Here is an 18,521-nt window from a genome sequence, read left to right as displayed (position 1 = left end):
CCCAGCTAATTTTTTGTATTTTTAGTAGAGACGGGGTTTCACCGTGGTCTCGATTTCCTGACCTCGTGATCCGCCCGCCTTGGCCTCCCAAAGTGCTGGGATTACAAGCGTGAGCCACCGCGCCCGGCCTTTTTTTTTCTTTTGAGACATAGTCTTGCTGTCTCTCTGTGTGTCCCAGGCTGGAGTGCAATGGCGCAATCTCAGCTCACTGCAAACTCCACCTCTCGGGTTCAAGCAATTCTCCTGCCTCAGCCTCCCGAGTAGCTGGGATTACAGGTGCACACCACCATGCCCAGCTAATTTTTGTATTTTTAGTAGAGATGGGTTTTGCCATGTTGGCCAGGCTGGTCTCTGACTCCTGACCTCAGGTGACCCGCCCACCTTGGCTTCCCAAAGTGTTGGGATTATAGGCACAAGCCACTGCGTCCAGCCAGCATCATCTCTTTAATAAAAGAAGAAAAGAGTTTTCACTAAAAAATAAGAAAGCAGATGCTATCTGACATTCTCTATGGTCCTTAATGGAAGGTAGATATATTAATATAAAAAGTGCATTAGTACCCAATTTCAAGTGACAAAAACCCAACTCAGAATAGTCAAAGAAAGAGGAAAGTTAAGTGACATGGATATAAGGAGGAGTTGAAAACCAAGATGGTGCTGAGGCTCAGATAACCCCTGCCTTAAATAAAGGTCTAAGATGGTGACTGTGATTTGCCATGCCAGAGGGTGATAGACTGATTGGGAGGAGTGTCCTAGGGACAAGGTCATGTTATGCAAATTGGATATTCTTCTTTTTTTTTTTCGAGATGGAGTTTTGCTCTGTTGTCCAGGCTGGAATGCAGTGGATGGAGTTTTGCTCTGTTGTCCAGGCTGGAGTGCAGTGGCATGATCTCGGCTTACTGCACCCTCCACCTCCCAGGTTCAAGCGATTCTCCTGCCTCAGCTTCCTGAGTAGCTGGGATTACAGGCGCACACCACCGCCCCTGGCTAATTTTTGTATTTTTAGTAGAGATGGGGTTTTGCCATGTTAGCCAGGCTGGTCTTGAACTCCTGACCTCAGGTGATCCACTCACCTCAGCCTCACGAAGTGTTGGGATTACAGGCGCCCGCCACCATGCCTAGCCTGGATATTCTTCTGCTAACCACAGAGCCACGAGAAGGTGATTCTCAGAAAGTAAGTGGGAATGTGGTTAGACTATCCCACAGATGTTCTGTACAACAGAGAAGCTAGGAAATTTCTATTAACAATGTTCTCTAAGAAATGCTGTCAAAGGTAAAGGCCTAAATCAAACGGCGATAACCGTTTTCATTTAATAAGGCAGTTCTGGGCCAAGCAAATCATGTGAGTCTTCTGATATTAATCATTTTACTCACGTGGTTCTATACTCTTGCAAACAAGTAAAAGCAATGGGATTTTGAAGAGCACAAATTCCCCCGACATTGAAGCAGATATACAACAATATCTGAAGCAAAGAAAAGCCATTGATACCCAGAAAAAGAACAATTTTGTGAGAAATATTAAAATGAGAACATAATATCTAAATCAAAATTATTTCAAAGTTAAGAAATTCAGAATTAGTTAGAGGCATTCTACTCAGGCCTGGAACACACTCAGGATAAGATTTAGCTTTGAAGGAAGATTTGTTTTCTTTTCTTCTGAAACTGACTCTTTTGAAGTAGCTACTTCATTATTTAAGTTTCATATATTTCTATTTTTTATTTCAAAATACATAATCTATTGAAAAGCCATCACAATTTATTTTTGGTAACTGCACAATGGAGAGCCTGGTTTCAGGTTATAGGATATTTTAGGGTAAGGCTAGGTTGCCTTTTTAAAGGACTCTAAAATACAATGGCTTAAATCAAATACTATTTTATCTCTTTTAGGCATTAGGCAGTCTGGGCAGCCAGACGATTTTTTTTTTCATTTTTTTCTTTTCTTTTCTTTTTTTTTTTTTTGAGACAGATTTTCGCTCTTGTTGCCGAGGCTGGAGAGCAATGGTGCGATCTTGGCTCACAGCAACCTCCATCTCTCAGGTTCAAGCAATTCTCCTGCCTCAGCCTCCCGAGTAGCTGGGATTACAGGCATGCACCAACACACCTGGCTAATTTTGTATTTTTAGTAGAGAGGAGGTTTCTCCATGTTGGTCAGGCTGGTCTCAAATTCCTGACTTCAGGTGATCCACCCATCTCAGCCTTCCAAAGTGCTGCGATTACAAGTATGAGCCACAGTGCCTGGCCTGATGGCTCTTTTTCATAAAGTTATTAACTTTTCTCTCATCTTGTTGCTTCACCATCCTCCAGGAGTGGTCTTCACTTGTAGGGTTAAAGCAGTATGACAGAACAGCATCTGAGTTTCAGTTTAAGTTGAAAGGGGACACACCCAGTGTCTGGAGCAAGGAGGTCATCTTGAGTTGGCAGGCCTCAAGTTTCACACCTCACCTCTGCTCACATCCTGTTGACCTGAACCTAGTCAGAGCTTGTGATGGACCAAATGTTTATGTTCCCCCCAAATTCATGTGTTGAAGCCCTTTTCCCCAGTGTGGCTGAATTTGGAAATGGGACCTCTGAGAAAGTAATTAAGGTTAAATGAGGTAGTAAGAATGGGGCTCTGATCCAATAGAATTTGTGTTCTTGTAAGAAGAGATACTTATGAAAGCTTGCTCTTTGTCTCCACCACGTGAGGTCACAGTGAGAAGGCGGCTGCCTGCAAGCCAGGAAGAGAGCCCTCACCAGAAACTGAATGCTGCCAGACCTTGATTTGGGACTTTCAGCCTCCAGAACTATAAGAAAATAAGTTTCTGTCGTTTAAGCCTCCCAGCCTGTGATATTTTGTTACAGCAGCCTGGGCAGACTAATACAGATTTAAACCTAGCTTTGAGGGAGGCTGGCAATGCAGTTCCCACCTGGTGACCTACCTGGGTGACCCAGTGCTCAGAAGAATAGGAGCCTGGAATTCGGGAGGCAACTAGCAGTCTGTTACCTAGGCTATAAACAGAGTTCTGCCTATCACTTTATAGTCACTTTGTCCAAATTGTTCCCAGAGTTTATGGCACAACTTGCATGAAAACCAAAGCTTATAAACCTTATGAATAGCAATTTTGTCCCTTCACAGACGCCATGTTCTCCACTGCTATCCTCTGAGACCTCTATTCTTCCTTCTCTTTTTTCCAGTATTCAGGTAATTCTTTCAAATTCTTCCATCTTCTGCTCTTTATCACGGGCACAAATGGAATCTTCAGGCTCTACTTCAATCCTAATACAGATACTCATTTTCCCCGCTAACTTCATCTCCACTTGCTTCCTGGGAGTAGTCTTTGCCTAATGTATTAGTTCCCTACTGCTACTGTAACAAATTATCACACACTTCTTGACATAAAACACTACAAACTATAAGATAACAATTCATATTTTTATCTTATAGTTCCGGAATTCCAAAGTCCAAAATGGGTTTCACCTGGGCAAACTCAAGGTGTCCTTACAGCTGGCTCTTTCTGGAGGCTCTAGGGGAAGATCTGTGTCCTTGCCTTCCCAGGATCTAGAAGCTGCTCACATTCCAGGACTCATGATCCCCACCCCCATCTTCAAAGCCAGCAATGGCTGGTTGAGTCCTTCTCACATTGAATCACTGAGTCTTCCTCTCCTACTCTCTCTTTCACGTATGAAGACTTCTACTGATTACATTAGTCCGCTTGATGAATCCTAGATAATCTCCTCATCCTAAGACTCTTATTTAATCACATGTGCAAAGCACCTTTTGTCATGTAATATAATGTATTTCCAGGTTCCAGCCATTAGGACATGGGACACGCACCTTTGAGGGAACATTTTTGCCTCCCATCTCCGATTTGCCTTCATTGACTGCTAGTCCTTCCAGCCCTCACCCCTGCCTAAAGCAAAGGGTCTCAAACACCTTATTTCTAGCCATGAGACCTTAAGGAGCTTTTCCTATGGTCAGCCCCTCTAACTTTCTTCTAGATCAGACTCTGACACCATAACCAATTCTAGTAACTGACCTCTTGCCTCTATCCTTGTAACCAAGCCCCTAGCTTTACATCCAGGCCTCCTGCCTGGATCCTGGTGTGATGCTCCTGTGCCCAAGTCTCTGCCTTGTGTCTCAGTTCCTTTAGAACTAAGAGGCAGCCTTGCTTGTACTAACTCTCCAGAGAAACAGTCCTGTCCCATATTCTGGGCACCATGGCTGGATCCCTGCTATGCTGGTGTCAGGATACGAGGAAAAACACTCGCCAGGCCAGGCTTCCTCATACAGCCTGTGACCACACTCTGAATGTGGCTCCCCCAGCCTGCTCAGCTACCAATGACCAGAACCTGGATTTTCTACATGCAGGAGCAGGTCAGTCTAGCTGTGTTTCTGAAACTTTGCTTCACATTAGAATTACCTGGAGATCATTAGAAATATCTAGATGTCCAAGCTGCACCCCATACCAATTGAATCATAATCTCTGGGGGTGGAAACCAGCATCGGTATTTTTTAAATTCCTCCACTGATTTCAATTTGCAGACAAGATGGAGAACAAGCAAGCAAGCTACATGCTGCTCAAGATGTACTCTGCCTGTCCGCAGCATCAGCATCATGGGGAGCTTGTTAGAAATGCAGGAACTCAGGCCTCCAACCCAGAACTACTGAACTAGAATCTGGATTTCAACAGGACCACCCAAGGGATTTGAAAGCTCCAACTTATCCCAGCCTGTGTGAGCCTGGTTTTGAAAATGGTCATAATTAAGCTTTTTTTAATGTTAAAAAATATAATAGTATTAGTGAAATTACTGAAATAAGAATTCATATTCCAGCACTTTGGGAGGCTGAGGTGGGCAGATCACTTGAGCTCAGGAGTTCAAGACCAGCTTGGACAACATGGCAAAATCCGTCTCTGCCCCCCAAAAAGAAAAGTAATCACAATAATAATACAAAGATTAGCCAAGTGTGGCAGTGTGCGCCTGTAGTCCCAGCTACTCAAGAGGCTGAGATGGGCGACCATTGAGCTCAGCAGGTTAAGGCTGCAGTGAGCCAACATCATCCCACTGCACTCCAGCCTGGGTGACAGAATGTCTCCTAGACATTCTGTCTAAAAGGAAAAAAAAAAGAAGAAAGAAAAAGAAAAAGAAAAAAAAGAATTCATTCATCTTTATTGATCATTTGACATGTGCAAGGCAGAGTGCTGGTGACTTCTGGTGACTTCCATACGTTGGCTCATTTAATGCTTACAATAAGCCTTCTTTTTTTTTTTTTTTTTTTTTTGGAGACGGAGTCTTGCTCTGTCGCCCAGGCTGGAGTGCAGTGGCATGATCTTGGCTCACTGCAAGCTCCCCCTCCCGGGTTCACGCCATTCTCCTGCCTCAGCCTCCCGAGTAGCTGGGACTACAGGCACCCGCCACCATGCCCAGCTAATTTTTTGTATTTTTAGTAGAGATGGGGTTTCGCAGTGTTAGCCAGGATGGTCTCTATCTCCTGACCTCAGGTGATCCACCTGCCTTGGCCTCCCAAAGTGCTGGGATTACAGGTGTGAGCCATCACGCCCGGCCATACAATAAGCCTTCTTAGCAAAACCTTCCCAAACTGCCCAGTCGGTACCTGGTCCTCCCATTCTTTATCTTAGTAACCAGATATTTCCTTGATAGCACTTATTAAATTTATGATTATTTTTTCTTTTTTCTGCCTTAACCATCAGACTGCATGCTCCACACGGTGGGAAATGTCATATGTCTTTCTCATTTCATGGTATATCCTTAGCACTGGCACTTAGCAGCCACTTAAAAAATGTTTACTGAATGAATGAAGTAGGCACTATTGCTATCTCTATTTTACAGATGAGGAACTTGCCCAAGATGTCACTGCTAGTAAGTGTGGGGGAAGAATGTGAACCATCGCTGAGCCCGGCCTGAGCTTTTCTTCACTATCTAAAACATCCATACCTCTACCCATCTTCTGACCACCTGAACACAACTGTTTACTTCTGTATGTTGGTTTTCTAGTTCCTTGTTTGCACATGAGCTTTTTAAAAACTATTATTATTATTATTTTGAGATGGAGTTTTGCTCTTGTTGTCCAGGCTGGAGTGCAATGGCATGATCTCGGCTCACCGCAGCCTTTGCCTCTCAGGTTCAAGTGATTCTCCTGCCTCAGCGTCCCAGGTAGCTGGGATTACAGGTACACACCACCACGCCCGGCTGATTTTTGTATTTTTGGTAGAGATGGGGTTTCACCATGTTGACCAGGCTGGTCTCGAACTCCTAACCTCAGGTGATCCGCCCGTCTTGGCCTCCCAAAGTGCTGAGATTACAGGCTTGAGCCACCACGCCTGGCCACATGTGCTTATTTTATATACATAATTGCAATCAGAATGTCTATGTTATTTGGAATTTTGCATTTCTTAACATATGAGTTGTTTTTCATTGCAGAATTTCACAATTCAAAAGTAGCTACATAATAGCCTGTCACATTGATTTATAAAGTCCTTAACCATTTAAACTATTGCTTGACATTTAGGCATTTTCAATTGTTCTTTATTTATAGGTGACTTTGAAGCAAGGATCTTTTTGTGTCCAGTTGAGTTGAATTTTTACTTTCTCACAAAACATGAACATTCTTGTTATACTCATTTTCAACTTGAACAAGCCAGCCCTGCACTTTCATGGTGCTCTAGGTAATTTAGATATTTTCCAAGCATGCTAAAGACTGGAAAAATTTGTACTGCAGGGTTTTGAGAAGGTGTGTAGAATTATGACATTTTTACTGCTGCATTTTATCCAAGTTTGTTCTGAATTCTTTTTGTTGAAATCGTTTCTGCTTAATTTTGAGCAGTGATAAATAGTGCCAATTTGCAACTTTGGTGCTTCCTATTCACTCTCCAGAGGTGCTGACCGCTTGCCTCCCTTGAAATTACACATGTGAGATCCCTGCTTTCAGTTCAAAGATAAGGTCCTATCGACCTCCTGCCTGAATTTCTAGGAACCCAAGATATGGGGAGACCCAGAATATGGGGCCACCCCTTGTGATTCCTCCAGTGTGGTTTTTTTTTTTTTTTTTCAGACGGAATCTTGCTCTGTCGCCCAGGCTGGGGTGCAGTGGCGCCATCCCGGCTCACTGCAAGCTCCGTCTCCCAGGTTCACACCATTCTCCTGTCTCAGCCTCCCGAGTAGCTGGGACTACAGGCGCCTGCCACCATGCCTGGCTAATTTTTTGTATTTTTAGTGGAGACGGGGTTTCACTGTGTTAGCCAGGATGGTCTCTATCTCCTGACCTCAGGTGATCCACCCGCCTCGGCCTCCCAAAGTGCTGGGATTACAGGCGTGAGCCACTGGCTCCAGGTTTGCTTTTGAAACCGGCCCTCCAGTTTGCTTTTGATCAACATCCTCTGTGATTTCAGCATGGTGTTGCAAAGGACTATGGACTAGAAACCAGACCTGGGGTCTAGCGCTAGACCAGACATTTGCTGACACTGAGAACTCACTTCCTTATCTCTTGGCAAGCATCTCATAGAGCTGTGAAGATCCCAAAAGATAATCTATATGAATGCTAGGTCTGTGTGTGCAGTTATTTCAGTGCATAAATGCTTATAATTCTGCATTTTAATCGCTATGTGCCTAATACTATAATATTTGATCATTTATTAAATACTGTTTACTTATTTAATAATTAAATAGCAACATTTAAATAGTTAAGAACGTCTGCATTTTAAATTTAGTACTGTATGGAGTATTCACTGAACTATATTGCATCCTTTTAAAACGGCCAAACTATCATTTTGTTCCAAGATTTTAAAAAATTAATTGATGGCTAAGTATTATAACTAAGTTCTACTCACTAGATGTGTAAGGAAGTGTCCTCAGAAAAACAGGAATTGAGAGTCGTCAAATCGATTCACAGAAGTGAGAGGAAATTATCTTCCTATCAAGAAAAAAAACCTACAAAATAAGATTGTGGGATGATAATGGGATATTGTCCCTGTATATTTATATTGAGAAAATGTGAAATCTGCAAAGTGTTATGAATACTTTTTTTTTTGGAGACAGAGTCTCGCTCTGTAGCCCAGGCTGGAGTGCAGCTGGTGTGATCTCAGCTCACTGCAACCTCCCACTCCCGGGTTCAAGCAATTATCCTGCCTCAGCCTCCCGAGTAGTTGGGACTGCAAGTGCGTGCCACCACACCCGGCTAATTTTTGTATGTTTTTAGTAGAGACGAAGTTTCACCATGTTGGCCAGGCTGATTTCGAACTCCTGATCTCAAGTGATCCACCCGCCTCGGCCTCCCAAAGTGCTAGAATTACAGGCGTGAGCCACTGCACCCAGCCAATACTTTTGATAGAAAAAAAATCAGAGGAAATTAAAAATTCTTTAATGGGGACCAGACATAGTTTAAAAATAATAATAATTATAATAACAAAGCAGTTGAAGTTGCGTGTCAGCAGCGCATTCTCTCTCTCCAGCGGTAAGGGTATCTAATCATAATAATTAAGTCCAAGTGACCTTGCCTTCTTTAGGCAAACAAAGTAGGGAGCAAGTTGCAACTCATTTTCAGAAAAAATCCTCAAGTCCTCTGCCCACGGCGGAAAGGGCGACAGGTCGGTCGAGCTTGGGTGGCGTCCCGAGGGGTCGCCTCTCGCCCAGCTCCTGGCAGGGGCGCGTGAGTCCTGGCCTGGGGACTGCAGGGCCGCGGCGGGGCGGGCAGGGTCAGCAGGGCACATAGTTTCTCGGAATCCACCCTCCGGGACCCCCGCAGCCCAGTTTCTCCTCCCCTCAGCCCACCTTCTCTGCCCACCTCCTACCCCGAGCCGGGGCGGCGGCCGCGGTCAGCCCGGCCTCCCCGACCTGGGGTCCGCGTGCGCCGGGTCCCGGAGGCCAAGCTGGGCGCCCCCGGGGGAGGGGTCTGGGTGGCTGGGCCAGGCCGGGGCGGGGCGGGGCGGGGCGCAGCCGAGGGGTGTGTCCGAGGGCGGCTGGCGGGAGGGGCGGCTGGACGCCAGGAGTGGCGAGGCCAGGGCAGCGCGGACTAGCGTAGCGCGGAGCGTTCCAGGCGGGCGCGCGGCTTTCTCTCCAGACCCACCGAGCGGCGGCTGAGGCGAGATGCGCGGGGGCGGTGCGTGGGGCGTGCTCCTGGCCTTGTTGCTGTGCGTCGCCGCGCGGTGCCAGCAGAGAGGTGAGCCCGGCCCGGGCCTCTGGGTCCTCGGGTCCCTGTCCCCCGAGGCGGGGGGGCGCGGCCGTGGACAAAGCCCGTCGCGTTGGGGCTGCTGGAGTCCGGGCGCGCATCCTGATCCACCTCGGAGTGGGTGCCTCGCACACGTGGGTCTCCCGCGCCGGCCGGGGAGGGCTGGATGGGGACGCCGCTCTTGGTGGACGGGGCCCGCTCTTCGCAGGCTTAGGCTTTAACCTCCTCGGGCTTTGGGGCTCGTCCAGCCTCGCCTCTGGCTTTTGCGGGACTTCGCGACCCAGGAGCGCCATCTACGCGAGCAGTGCTGGGGGTGGCGGGAGCGGGGCGCCCGGAGCGGGGTGCCGGGGGGGTGCTTTGAGTGCCCCGGCTGCGCGGGCGGGGGTGGCGGGGCTGTTGGCCGGGCGCGGGGGATGAATGGGGAAAGAGCTCTCCCGAGTCGCCCTCATTGTCCGGCTGCGCAAGCTGGGTCGCCGCGGCCGGGAAAGGGCAGATTCCTCGGGGCCCCTGGCAGCCAGGCGGGCTAGTTGGGAGAGACGCGGCGAGAAGGGCTCCCCTAGCCAGCCGTCCCGGGCAGGGAGACCCACAGGCGGCGTCCAGGGCATTGATGCGCCTTCCCGACCCGCGCTCTTTGTGCAATCGGCGAAGTGGCCAAACCCGCTCATTCACCGCGCGGGTTTGACCGTGGGCGCGCCGGGGCTAGGGACCGGCGGAGAAGGGAGCACCTTGCATGCGCGTTGCAAGGATTGAGAAGAGAAACTCAGAGCGAATTTTCAGTTTCTGTTTTTGCGGGCGGGCGGGCGGAGAGAGAGAGAGAGAGAGAGAAGAAAAAGAGAGAAAGGGAAAAAAGAGAGAAAGAAAAGGAGAGAGAGAAAAGAAAAAAGAAAGAAAGAAAAAGAAAGAGAAAGAAAGAATTCTTTTCCCTTTTGGGGGACAACCCCAGTCCCCCACGCCACCCCTAGAGCTGTCTTCGCAGCGTGGTTTCCCTGTTGGCTAGGCAGTCACAAATATTTGTTGAAAACATCTTAATGTATGCAACACATGACAATGGGCGTATTCCCACAAATACAAACTTCATTAAAAAAAAAAAAAGTACGGGTCAAAAGTAGTGGGCGGAATTTGCAGTGCCCTCGTGGGAAACGTGTGTTTGGGCATTGTGCTGAGTTGGGAGCTCTGCAGAAACGCGACCATCTCATTCATTCAAGCATTCATGATGGAAGCACTGGACCGGAGCTGGAAACGCAGCATTGAATAGCTGCGAGTCTGCTGCGCCGAGCCTGGCTGGGAAGAGGGAATTTACATAGTTATCAGCCAGAAGAAAGGAGTCTTTGGGGAGGGAGAGGAGCCTTAAAGGACTGCGAGCGGACTCCTGTATATAAGTGAACAAGTCCCGGTTTCCCACAGGGTAGAGAAAGAGCAGCTTGCCTCAGCTTATTGTTCTCCGAAATTGAAAGTCTTAGACTGAGGAGATGGCCTGAAGGTTGTCCTGGCCCCTCGGGGCTCGGCACTTGGCCTGGAGGTTATGAGTGGTGTTTGGAGAAAGTGGGACCTCATGGGGTTTTCCTGCTTTGAGATGCTGCGGAAAACCTCCCAGGGCAGGAGCCCTTTAATGTTTCATATCGCATTCCCTGTTTGCCTTTTTGCCTTCTGCACCCCACCAACCCTCACCCTTCCTAACTAGCCTCCTTGAGCAGTTTTGATTTTGTGTGTGTGTGTGTGTGTGTGTGTGTGTGTGTGTGTGTGTGTGTGTGCTGTCTCCGGGCTGCAGGCAGGAGTGCAGTGGCGCCATCTCGGCTCACTACAACCTCTGCCTCCCGGGTTCAAACTATTCTTCTGCCTCAGCCTCCTGAGTAGCTGGGACTACAGGCGCGTGCCACCACGCCCGGCTATTTTGTGTGTGTGTGTGTGTGTGTGTGTGTTTTTAGTGGAGACAGCGTTTCACCATATTGGCCAGGCTGCTCTCGAACTCCTGACCTCGTGATCAGCCCGTCTCGGCTTCCCAAAGTGCTGGTATTACAGGCGTGAGCCACCGCGCCCGGCCTGATTTTTTTTTTTTTTTAAAGAAACGATTTTGTGCCCCATGAATAGCATGAATGATTAGTAAAGTTGTGTGTTTTGGTGATAATACAATAATCCTGACCTACAAATCACCTGCTAGTTAGGTGTCTGGTGTTATTTTTTAAAATAACTTATTATCTATTGACATTCAGATTGTTAGACATTCCCTGTCATTTCTGCAGTCTCTCTGGGTTACCTTACAGCTCACAGTATATGACCTGATGGCTCACTTTCCTTTGAAATATAATGAGTTTCAAGTGAGCTCCTCCTAAGTATTGAATAGGAGGTATTGTGTTTGTAAAAATAATGTGTTAAATTCATAGCTGGCAATCACATAAAATTATGATTGCTTCATCACTTTTGTTGGAAACCATCCCTTCTTTTTTTCTAAAATAGACAATTCTAAGTACAGAAAAAAAATCGACGAGTAAAAGAAAATGCACTTCATTCTCATATATAACATAGTATTCAAATTTAGCAAGTATGTGCTCCACAGTAAAGTATGCATGCCTGAATGGATTTCAAAGGTGCATTTTTCTTTTCTGTTGCTGTATTCTCTAAGGGCCCATGAAAAATATTGATTGTAGCAGTTGGAAACAAGGGTATGTATAATAGAAGCCTCACTGCCCACCTCCTACATAGCCTGGACTTTAGTCCATTCTTTTTTTCCCTCTTCTTTTCCAGACATTAAATATGAAGCCTACATCTGTAGTTAATCTAGCGTGATTGAGAATTCAAATATTACAATAAATACATATACTGATCTTTAGTATCTTGTGCCACTGCTTTATAATTGCACTGCTTTATAAACTCACATAAAATGTTTCTGGGACCATTTATTTCAGGGTAATGATCCTTGAAACACCCTACTGTTTTATACTAATTCATTCATAAAATCCTATGGATATTCATTTTCATGTACAGTAAATTGTTATGGGGAAATAACACAAGCTCTATCTTTAAGCTTCAGGTGTTTAATTCTCTGGCTTTACTAGCTATGGCAAATTGGGGACATAACCTGTGTTTTAGTTTCACTATCTCTAAAATGGGAATAATAATAGTGCCTATCTGGAAGGGATGTTAATGATTAAATGAAATAATGTGAGAAAAGTTCTTAGACCAGTACCTAGTACAGGGTTAACCCTCAACAAGCAAGTTTATTTATGTTCATCACTGTTACTATTTTGTAAAGAACTATATATTTTTAAACTGTATTTTCCAAAATGCATTATTGTTTAGAAATTTGGAGTCTGGATTTGGAATCAAATAGTCTTGGGCTCAAATGCCAGACCTGTCACTTTGATTAGCTATGGCCGTGGCTAAGTTTCTTAACTTCTCTGAATGTCGGCTTTCTATCTATAAAATGGATAGCATTGATATGATTAAATAATATGTGAAAAATATTAGCACAGTGTGGGGCATGTCATAGGTACTCAGTGCATGATGATTATTACTGTTATGCCTATTGTACTTGCTCATCATCCTGGACATCCTCTCTCTTTCATTGCTGAAATTCGTTTGGTCATTGAGACTTGTTGATTTTACCTCCTGAAAATCTGTGCAGTCTCTTTCCCATTTTTTTTTTTTTTTTCGAGACAGAGTCTCACTGTGTCACCCAGGCTGGAGTGCAGTGGCGCGATCTGGGCTCACTGCAAGCTCCACCTCCCAGGTTCACGCCATTCTCCTGCCTCAGCCTCCCAAGTAGCTGGGACTACAGGCGCCCGCCACCACGCCCGGCTAATTTTTTGTATTCTTTAGTAGAGATGGGGTTTCACCGTGTTAGCCAGGATGGTCTTGATCTCATGACCTTGTGATCCATCCACCTCGGCCTCCCAAAGTGCTGGGATTACAGGCATGAGCCACTACACCCGGCCTCTTTCCCATTTTTTATTCTCACTGCTGGCTAGACTTAGGAATTGTTTGTTTTTCTCAGGTTGTTTGTTTTTCTCAGGAAATAGTGTGATGGTTCACTCAGCAGGCCAGCAGCCTCACCTGTTCTCCCTCCTCAGCAGTGCCATCACTGTGCTGTTTCTAGAAACACCATCTTGATAACCGCTCCTACTCTTGTTTAAAATTCTTCCCATTTCTCACTGTTTCTTTATCAAATTACTTAATGTTCCCCAATGTGACTTACTTTCCTTCGTGTTTAAGCAAGTGGTCTTCTTCCAAGGTGTGCTCTTTTCACCCCACATCCCTCTCCTGGGCCCACCCTATAAGTTTAGATTATGTGCCCCAAACCCCTCACTTTATAAGATGCAAAAATGACAGTGTCCTGCTGTGTCACATTGGGTGTCAAGCAAGGAGGCTGGGACCCCAGCTGGCCTGCTGTCTCAGAGCTGAGAGGCATTATCTGGGACACGCCTGCACCTATTTGTAGCTAACTAGTGTTTCCTGGCACATGGGTTATTAAGTGCTGGACACGTCTTTCATTTGGGTTCTAAAGAACCCTGGAAAATCTTCCCAGCTCTCTCTCTGCTGAAGTATTTGTTAGACAACCTTCCCTGTACTCACAGGGCTTTCCCGGCTCGATGCTATTGTCTTGCCTGTCATGGGGCCAATAATTGACTTGCTTATCTGTCTCACCTTCTCTCTCAGGCTTGTCAAGGACAGGGACTGCTTTATTCATATCTGCCTGTTCATTGCTTTGCAGTGTTTCTAGCAGTTAGTAGCCACTTCTTGTTGTTGAGCTAAGTTGAAATGAACATCTTTATTTAGGAATCAAGTAACTTAAAAAATATTTTGAATAGCTGGGCGCCTGGCTCACGCCTGTGATCTCAGCACTTTGGGAGGCCGAGGCAGGTGGGTCACCTGAGGTCGGGAGTTCAAGACCAGACTGACCAACATGGAGAAACCCCATCTCTACCAAAAATACATAATTAGCCAGGCGTGGTGGTGGGCGCCTGTAATCCCAGCTACTTGGGAGGCTGAGGCAGGAGAATTGCTTGAACCCTGGAGGCAGAGATTGCGGTGAGCTGAGATCATGCCATTGCACTCCAGCCTGGGCAACAAGAGTGAAACTCTGTCTCAAAAAAAAAAAAAGTATATATATCTAAAATACATATATGTGTGTATATATATATATATATTTTTGAATAGATAATCCACATTTATGCTATAAAATGCGAAAGGTACTATAGGTAGAAAAAAGTTAAGATGGCTTTTTTACTCTCTTTTGAGGTAACCACTGGCTTTAGTTTTTTGGGTAAGCGTCTAAAGATGTTTCTTCAGGTAACTTTTAAAAGCAAGCTACATCATAAAATCTACTTCTTCCCTATTAGTGTAAGAGGAATACCAGCGATTTTCTGACAAAACATGGATGCATGGAACAGTATCCCTCTGTCCACTGCCCTCCCCTCATACTAACTTCTTTGCTGGACCTTGTGCAGGATATTAACACATCACTTAGTAAATGTATATACTTGCAGACTTTTCACCTTGCAACTTGTCCTTCCAAGTAGGCCTCTGACAGAAAGGTATTGTTAGAGCAGTGTTTCCTAGATCTTTTGGGGTTTAAAAACTTGATTGGTTTCATGGCATTGTACTACTTCTAAAAGTATTGTTTACTATAGTATTAATAAGCTATTTTTAAGCCATAGAGAATTTTAAAAAATATATTTTAGAATTTTAAGATTTATGGTATAGAGAAGTTGAGTTTGAGAACAATTCTATTACACGTTAAGGATAAGTTAATGTATTGACCAATAAGTATGACTTATTACTGGAACACTATGGCAGGTACAGAAAATATGTCTTTAAAAAAATTTCTAATGAATAAGTTAAGTTTATGCCTTTAGTATAGAAATTAATTGATAGCAACTGGACAGAACTCTGGAACTTAGACCTTAGCTGAAGTTTTTCGTTACATTCTTCAGAAATGTTTGGATGAACTAGATAAACTGTCGTCTCCTAAGAATGATGTATGTAGTTATTTACAAGTTTGCAAATAATTCTTTTTTTTTTTTTTTTGAGACGGAGTCTCGCTCTGTCACCCAGCCTGGAGTGCAGTGGCGCAATCTCGGCTCACTGCAAGCTCCGCCTCCCGGGTTCACGCTATTCTCCTGCCTCAGCCTCTCCGAGTAGCTGGGACTACAGGCGCCCGCCACCACGCCCGGCTAATTTTTTTGTATTTTTAGTAGAGACGGGGTTTCACCGTGGTCTCGATCTCCTGACCTCGTGATTCGCCCGCCTCGGCCTCCCAAAGTGCTGGGATTACAAGCGTGAGCCACCGCGCCCAGCTGCAAATAATTCTTTTACTTGTTTTATTTCTAAAATATCAATATACATCCATGGACAATTGAATAAACCAAGGCACTGCAAAATTAATGAGGAGAAAAAACCCTTCATAGAAGTAATTTAGTTAAGGTCATGAACTTTGGTTCTGTTGGAACATGTCTATCAGGGAGCTATTTCAGCATAAAACGCCACACGATAGCTGGGTTCATTGTATTTTCGTGTCCTTTATATTGGGTGTGACAGTGCCCAGAGTAACCATTTGATAATAAATAGCACAGAATCTTCCCACTTGTGTCTTTGTTTTCTCAAGGCTAGCTCAGGAGAGCTTTCTTTGGGTTAACTTGTTCCTCATCTTGCTTGGGGGCAAGAGGCAGACAATAGAGGCAGAGAGATTCCAAATCAGCTTGGGTAGATAACAGTCTTGCCTAGGTAAGCATTTATCTCGAAGTGTTAATTCAGAAATGGTGGCGGAGAAATACCACTGCGAAATCACCAGTGTGATTTCAGTGTGTGTGCACATTTTTTTTTTTTTAATCAACCATTTGAAGTTTGAGTCTCTTCATTCCAGAAGTTATCTTTGAAGTCTGATCTGCTGGCCCAGCAGGCAGTATGACTGACATTCTTGTGCCAGAGAACCTCCTGTATTGCTGGTGGGAATGTCAAATTTAGATCAATGAGTATTTATGGAAAGTGCCATCTTTTCTCATTCCCGAAAGTATTTCCTGCATCTTGTTCCATTGCTCCATAGTTTCCTGCCAGAACTTCAGGAGATTCTCTATGACAGTAGCAGTGTTAAAGAAGATGCTTAAATTTAGCAGATGATTTTTAGTTAAAAGAGAACAATTAGAAGTTGAGGGGGGGAGGGAAAAAAACCCTCACACCACAGTTGATTATGGTACACCATACTTTTTTCTTTGTTTTTCCTTTGACATGGAGTCTCACTCTGTTGCCCAGGCTGGCGTGCAGTGGCTCAATCTCTGCTGACTGCAACCTCTGCCTCCCAGTTCAAGCGATTCTCCTGCCCCAGCCCCCTGAGTAGCTGGGATTATAGGCGCCCACCATCACACCAGGCTAATTTTTATATTTTTAGTAGATACAGGGTTTTGCCGTATTGGCCAGGCTGGTCTTGAACTCCTGATCTCAAGTGATCCGCCTGCCTTAGCCTCTCAAAGTGCTGAGATTACAGGCATGAGCCACCATGTCCAGCCTACACCACACATTTAAATGTCTTCCAACCTTTTGGTAATGACAGAATTTTACCCACAACAAGTGGAATCTTGTTATCTCCAGCTCAGGACAAGGAATTCGTTCTTTCTCCAGATGGCTGCCCTCCCTGTATCTCCTGTTCTTGGCATTCTTTTGGTTACCTAGGCTTCATTTCCTTTTCTGTTTTTCTTTTTCCGTGTCCCCTTATCCAAATTGTCTTTCTTAATTTTGTTTCTTTCGCTGAAAAACTTCCTGGTCTTTTTGTTTTAGTTTCTCTCTGTTACCACTGCAAATGCCACCAGCCTCTAAACCAGCTGCTGTAGTGTAACCAGCTGCTTTTTTTTGGGGGGGGGGATGGAGTCTCACTCTGTCACCCAGGCTGGAGTGCAGTGGCGTGATCTCGGCTCACTGAAACCTCCGCCTCCTGGGTTCAAGCGATTCTTCTGCCTCAGCCTCCCGAGTAGCTGGGGCCACAGGTGTGCACCACTACATCCTGCTAATTTTTGTATTTTAGTAGAAACAGGGTTTTACCATGTTGGCCAGGATGGTCTGGATCTCCTGACCTTGTGATCCACCCGTCTCGGCCTCCCAAAGTGCTGGGATTACAGGCGTGAGCCACCGCACCCGGCCAGCCAGCTGCTTTTTATCCAGTCTCTGATGCTAGCTCATGTCCTTTCATTTAACCTAGTCCCACACTGCAGTTAGAGTAACCCCGCCAAAATGCCGCCTTTGTAATGTGCTCCCTCAGCTCCTGCCCACCTGCTGTGGCCCTCTGTGATCCCTCCAAGTTCAGTCACAGCTACCCTGCCCTTCTCCACACCTTTCTGTAGCTGAACTATTAGCTTCCATTGCAGGGGTCTCCTTCCTGTCTAACTGCACGTGGTATATTGACTTGCAGCTGTGTGATTTGGTTATATGACTCTCTCACCTGAAATGTACTCCCGTTTCCCACTAAAAACCTAACCTGACCACTCATGCACAGGCTGCAACACATCAACCCCAGGACAGCCTCGATATGATGGCCTGTTTCAACTGTCTCACTTCTGAATCTGCACTGTATTTTGTGATAAATTGGGGTTCCCACCCAGCCAAAGTTGCCATCCGGTCCTCTTTTGAATGGCTGGTCCAGAATGCCATGAGCCAGTGTCATAAAGGAGGGACATTTCTGTTTCGAAGATCAAAACCTTAGCTGCCAGCATTTCTTTGAATACACAGACAACTCCGGGGGATTCTAGTGTTAAAACCTGGGTCATTAGTAGCCGGAGGGCAGTAACACCGGTTGCCTGAGGAACCATTAAGCCAGTCCCCGGACTCTGGATAACAAACCCAGCCCTGGCGCCTCTCTGGGTTTGTTAGAGCCTCTTAGACTTTGTATCATCCAATCAAATGGATTGCAGTTCATTTGATCTGGGCAGGAACCAAAATCTGCGTTTCAAAAAACCTTTTCCTATTTTGTATCCAGAGGCACAAGAACCTTTCTAGTTGGTCTTCAAGCAGACCTTTGGGTTTCTGGTTCAAATAGTTGTTTCCAGAACTCTTCCTGCCACTGCTTGCTTTCTGTCCTTGCTGCTGTGTCCTGTGATGGGCTAGCACTCTTTCCCCACCCCTCAAAATCCACAGTTTGTCTCTTCAGCCCTTTTATCTGAATCTCCAACTCTGCCATTTTTACCTTTGCTTTTGTACAAACTAAGTTTTTCTGATTCTTTGCAACTTCACCCCTGGCTTCATGGGCATACTTTTGTTCATTCTAGAAGTTTGGAGTAGGGAGAACTGGAGATAATGCATCCACATATGAATGCTTTTGGAAGCTCCCAGTGTTTTTCTTTAAAAGGGAGTTAGTTTTTTTTTTTTTTTTTTTTTTTTT

At 45.5% G+C, this 18,521-nt stretch overlaps 1 protein-coding gene across 1 annotated transcript in view; it reads left to right on the top strand.

Moving 5' to 3' along the window:
• Positions 1 to 9,001: 9,001 nt before the first annotated feature.
• Positions 9,002 to 18,521, top strand: part of LAMA1 (laminin subunit alpha 1) — a 171,295-nt gene continuing 161,775 nt past the window's right edge. Inside the window, exon 1 of the mRNA XM_032152780.2 lies at positions 9,002 to 9,151. Coding sequence (XP_032008671.1) covers positions 9,079 to 9,151 — 73 coding nt within the window. The 5' untranslated portion in view covers positions 9,002 to 9,078. The remainder of the gene's footprint in view (positions 9,152 to 18,521) is intronic.

The sequence above is a fragment of the Hylobates moloch genome, unplaced genomic scaffold, assembly GCF_009828535.3.
Source record: "Hylobates moloch isolate HMO894 unplaced genomic scaffold, HMol_V3 SCAFFOLD_5, whole genome shotgun sequence".
In the NCBI taxonomy this organism is placed as follows: Eukaryota; Metazoa; Chordata; class Mammalia; order Primates; family Hylobatidae; genus Hylobates; species Hylobates moloch.
The sequence above is the reverse complement of the archived record's forward strand: the minus strand, read 5'-3'. Positions and strand labels throughout refer to the sequence as shown.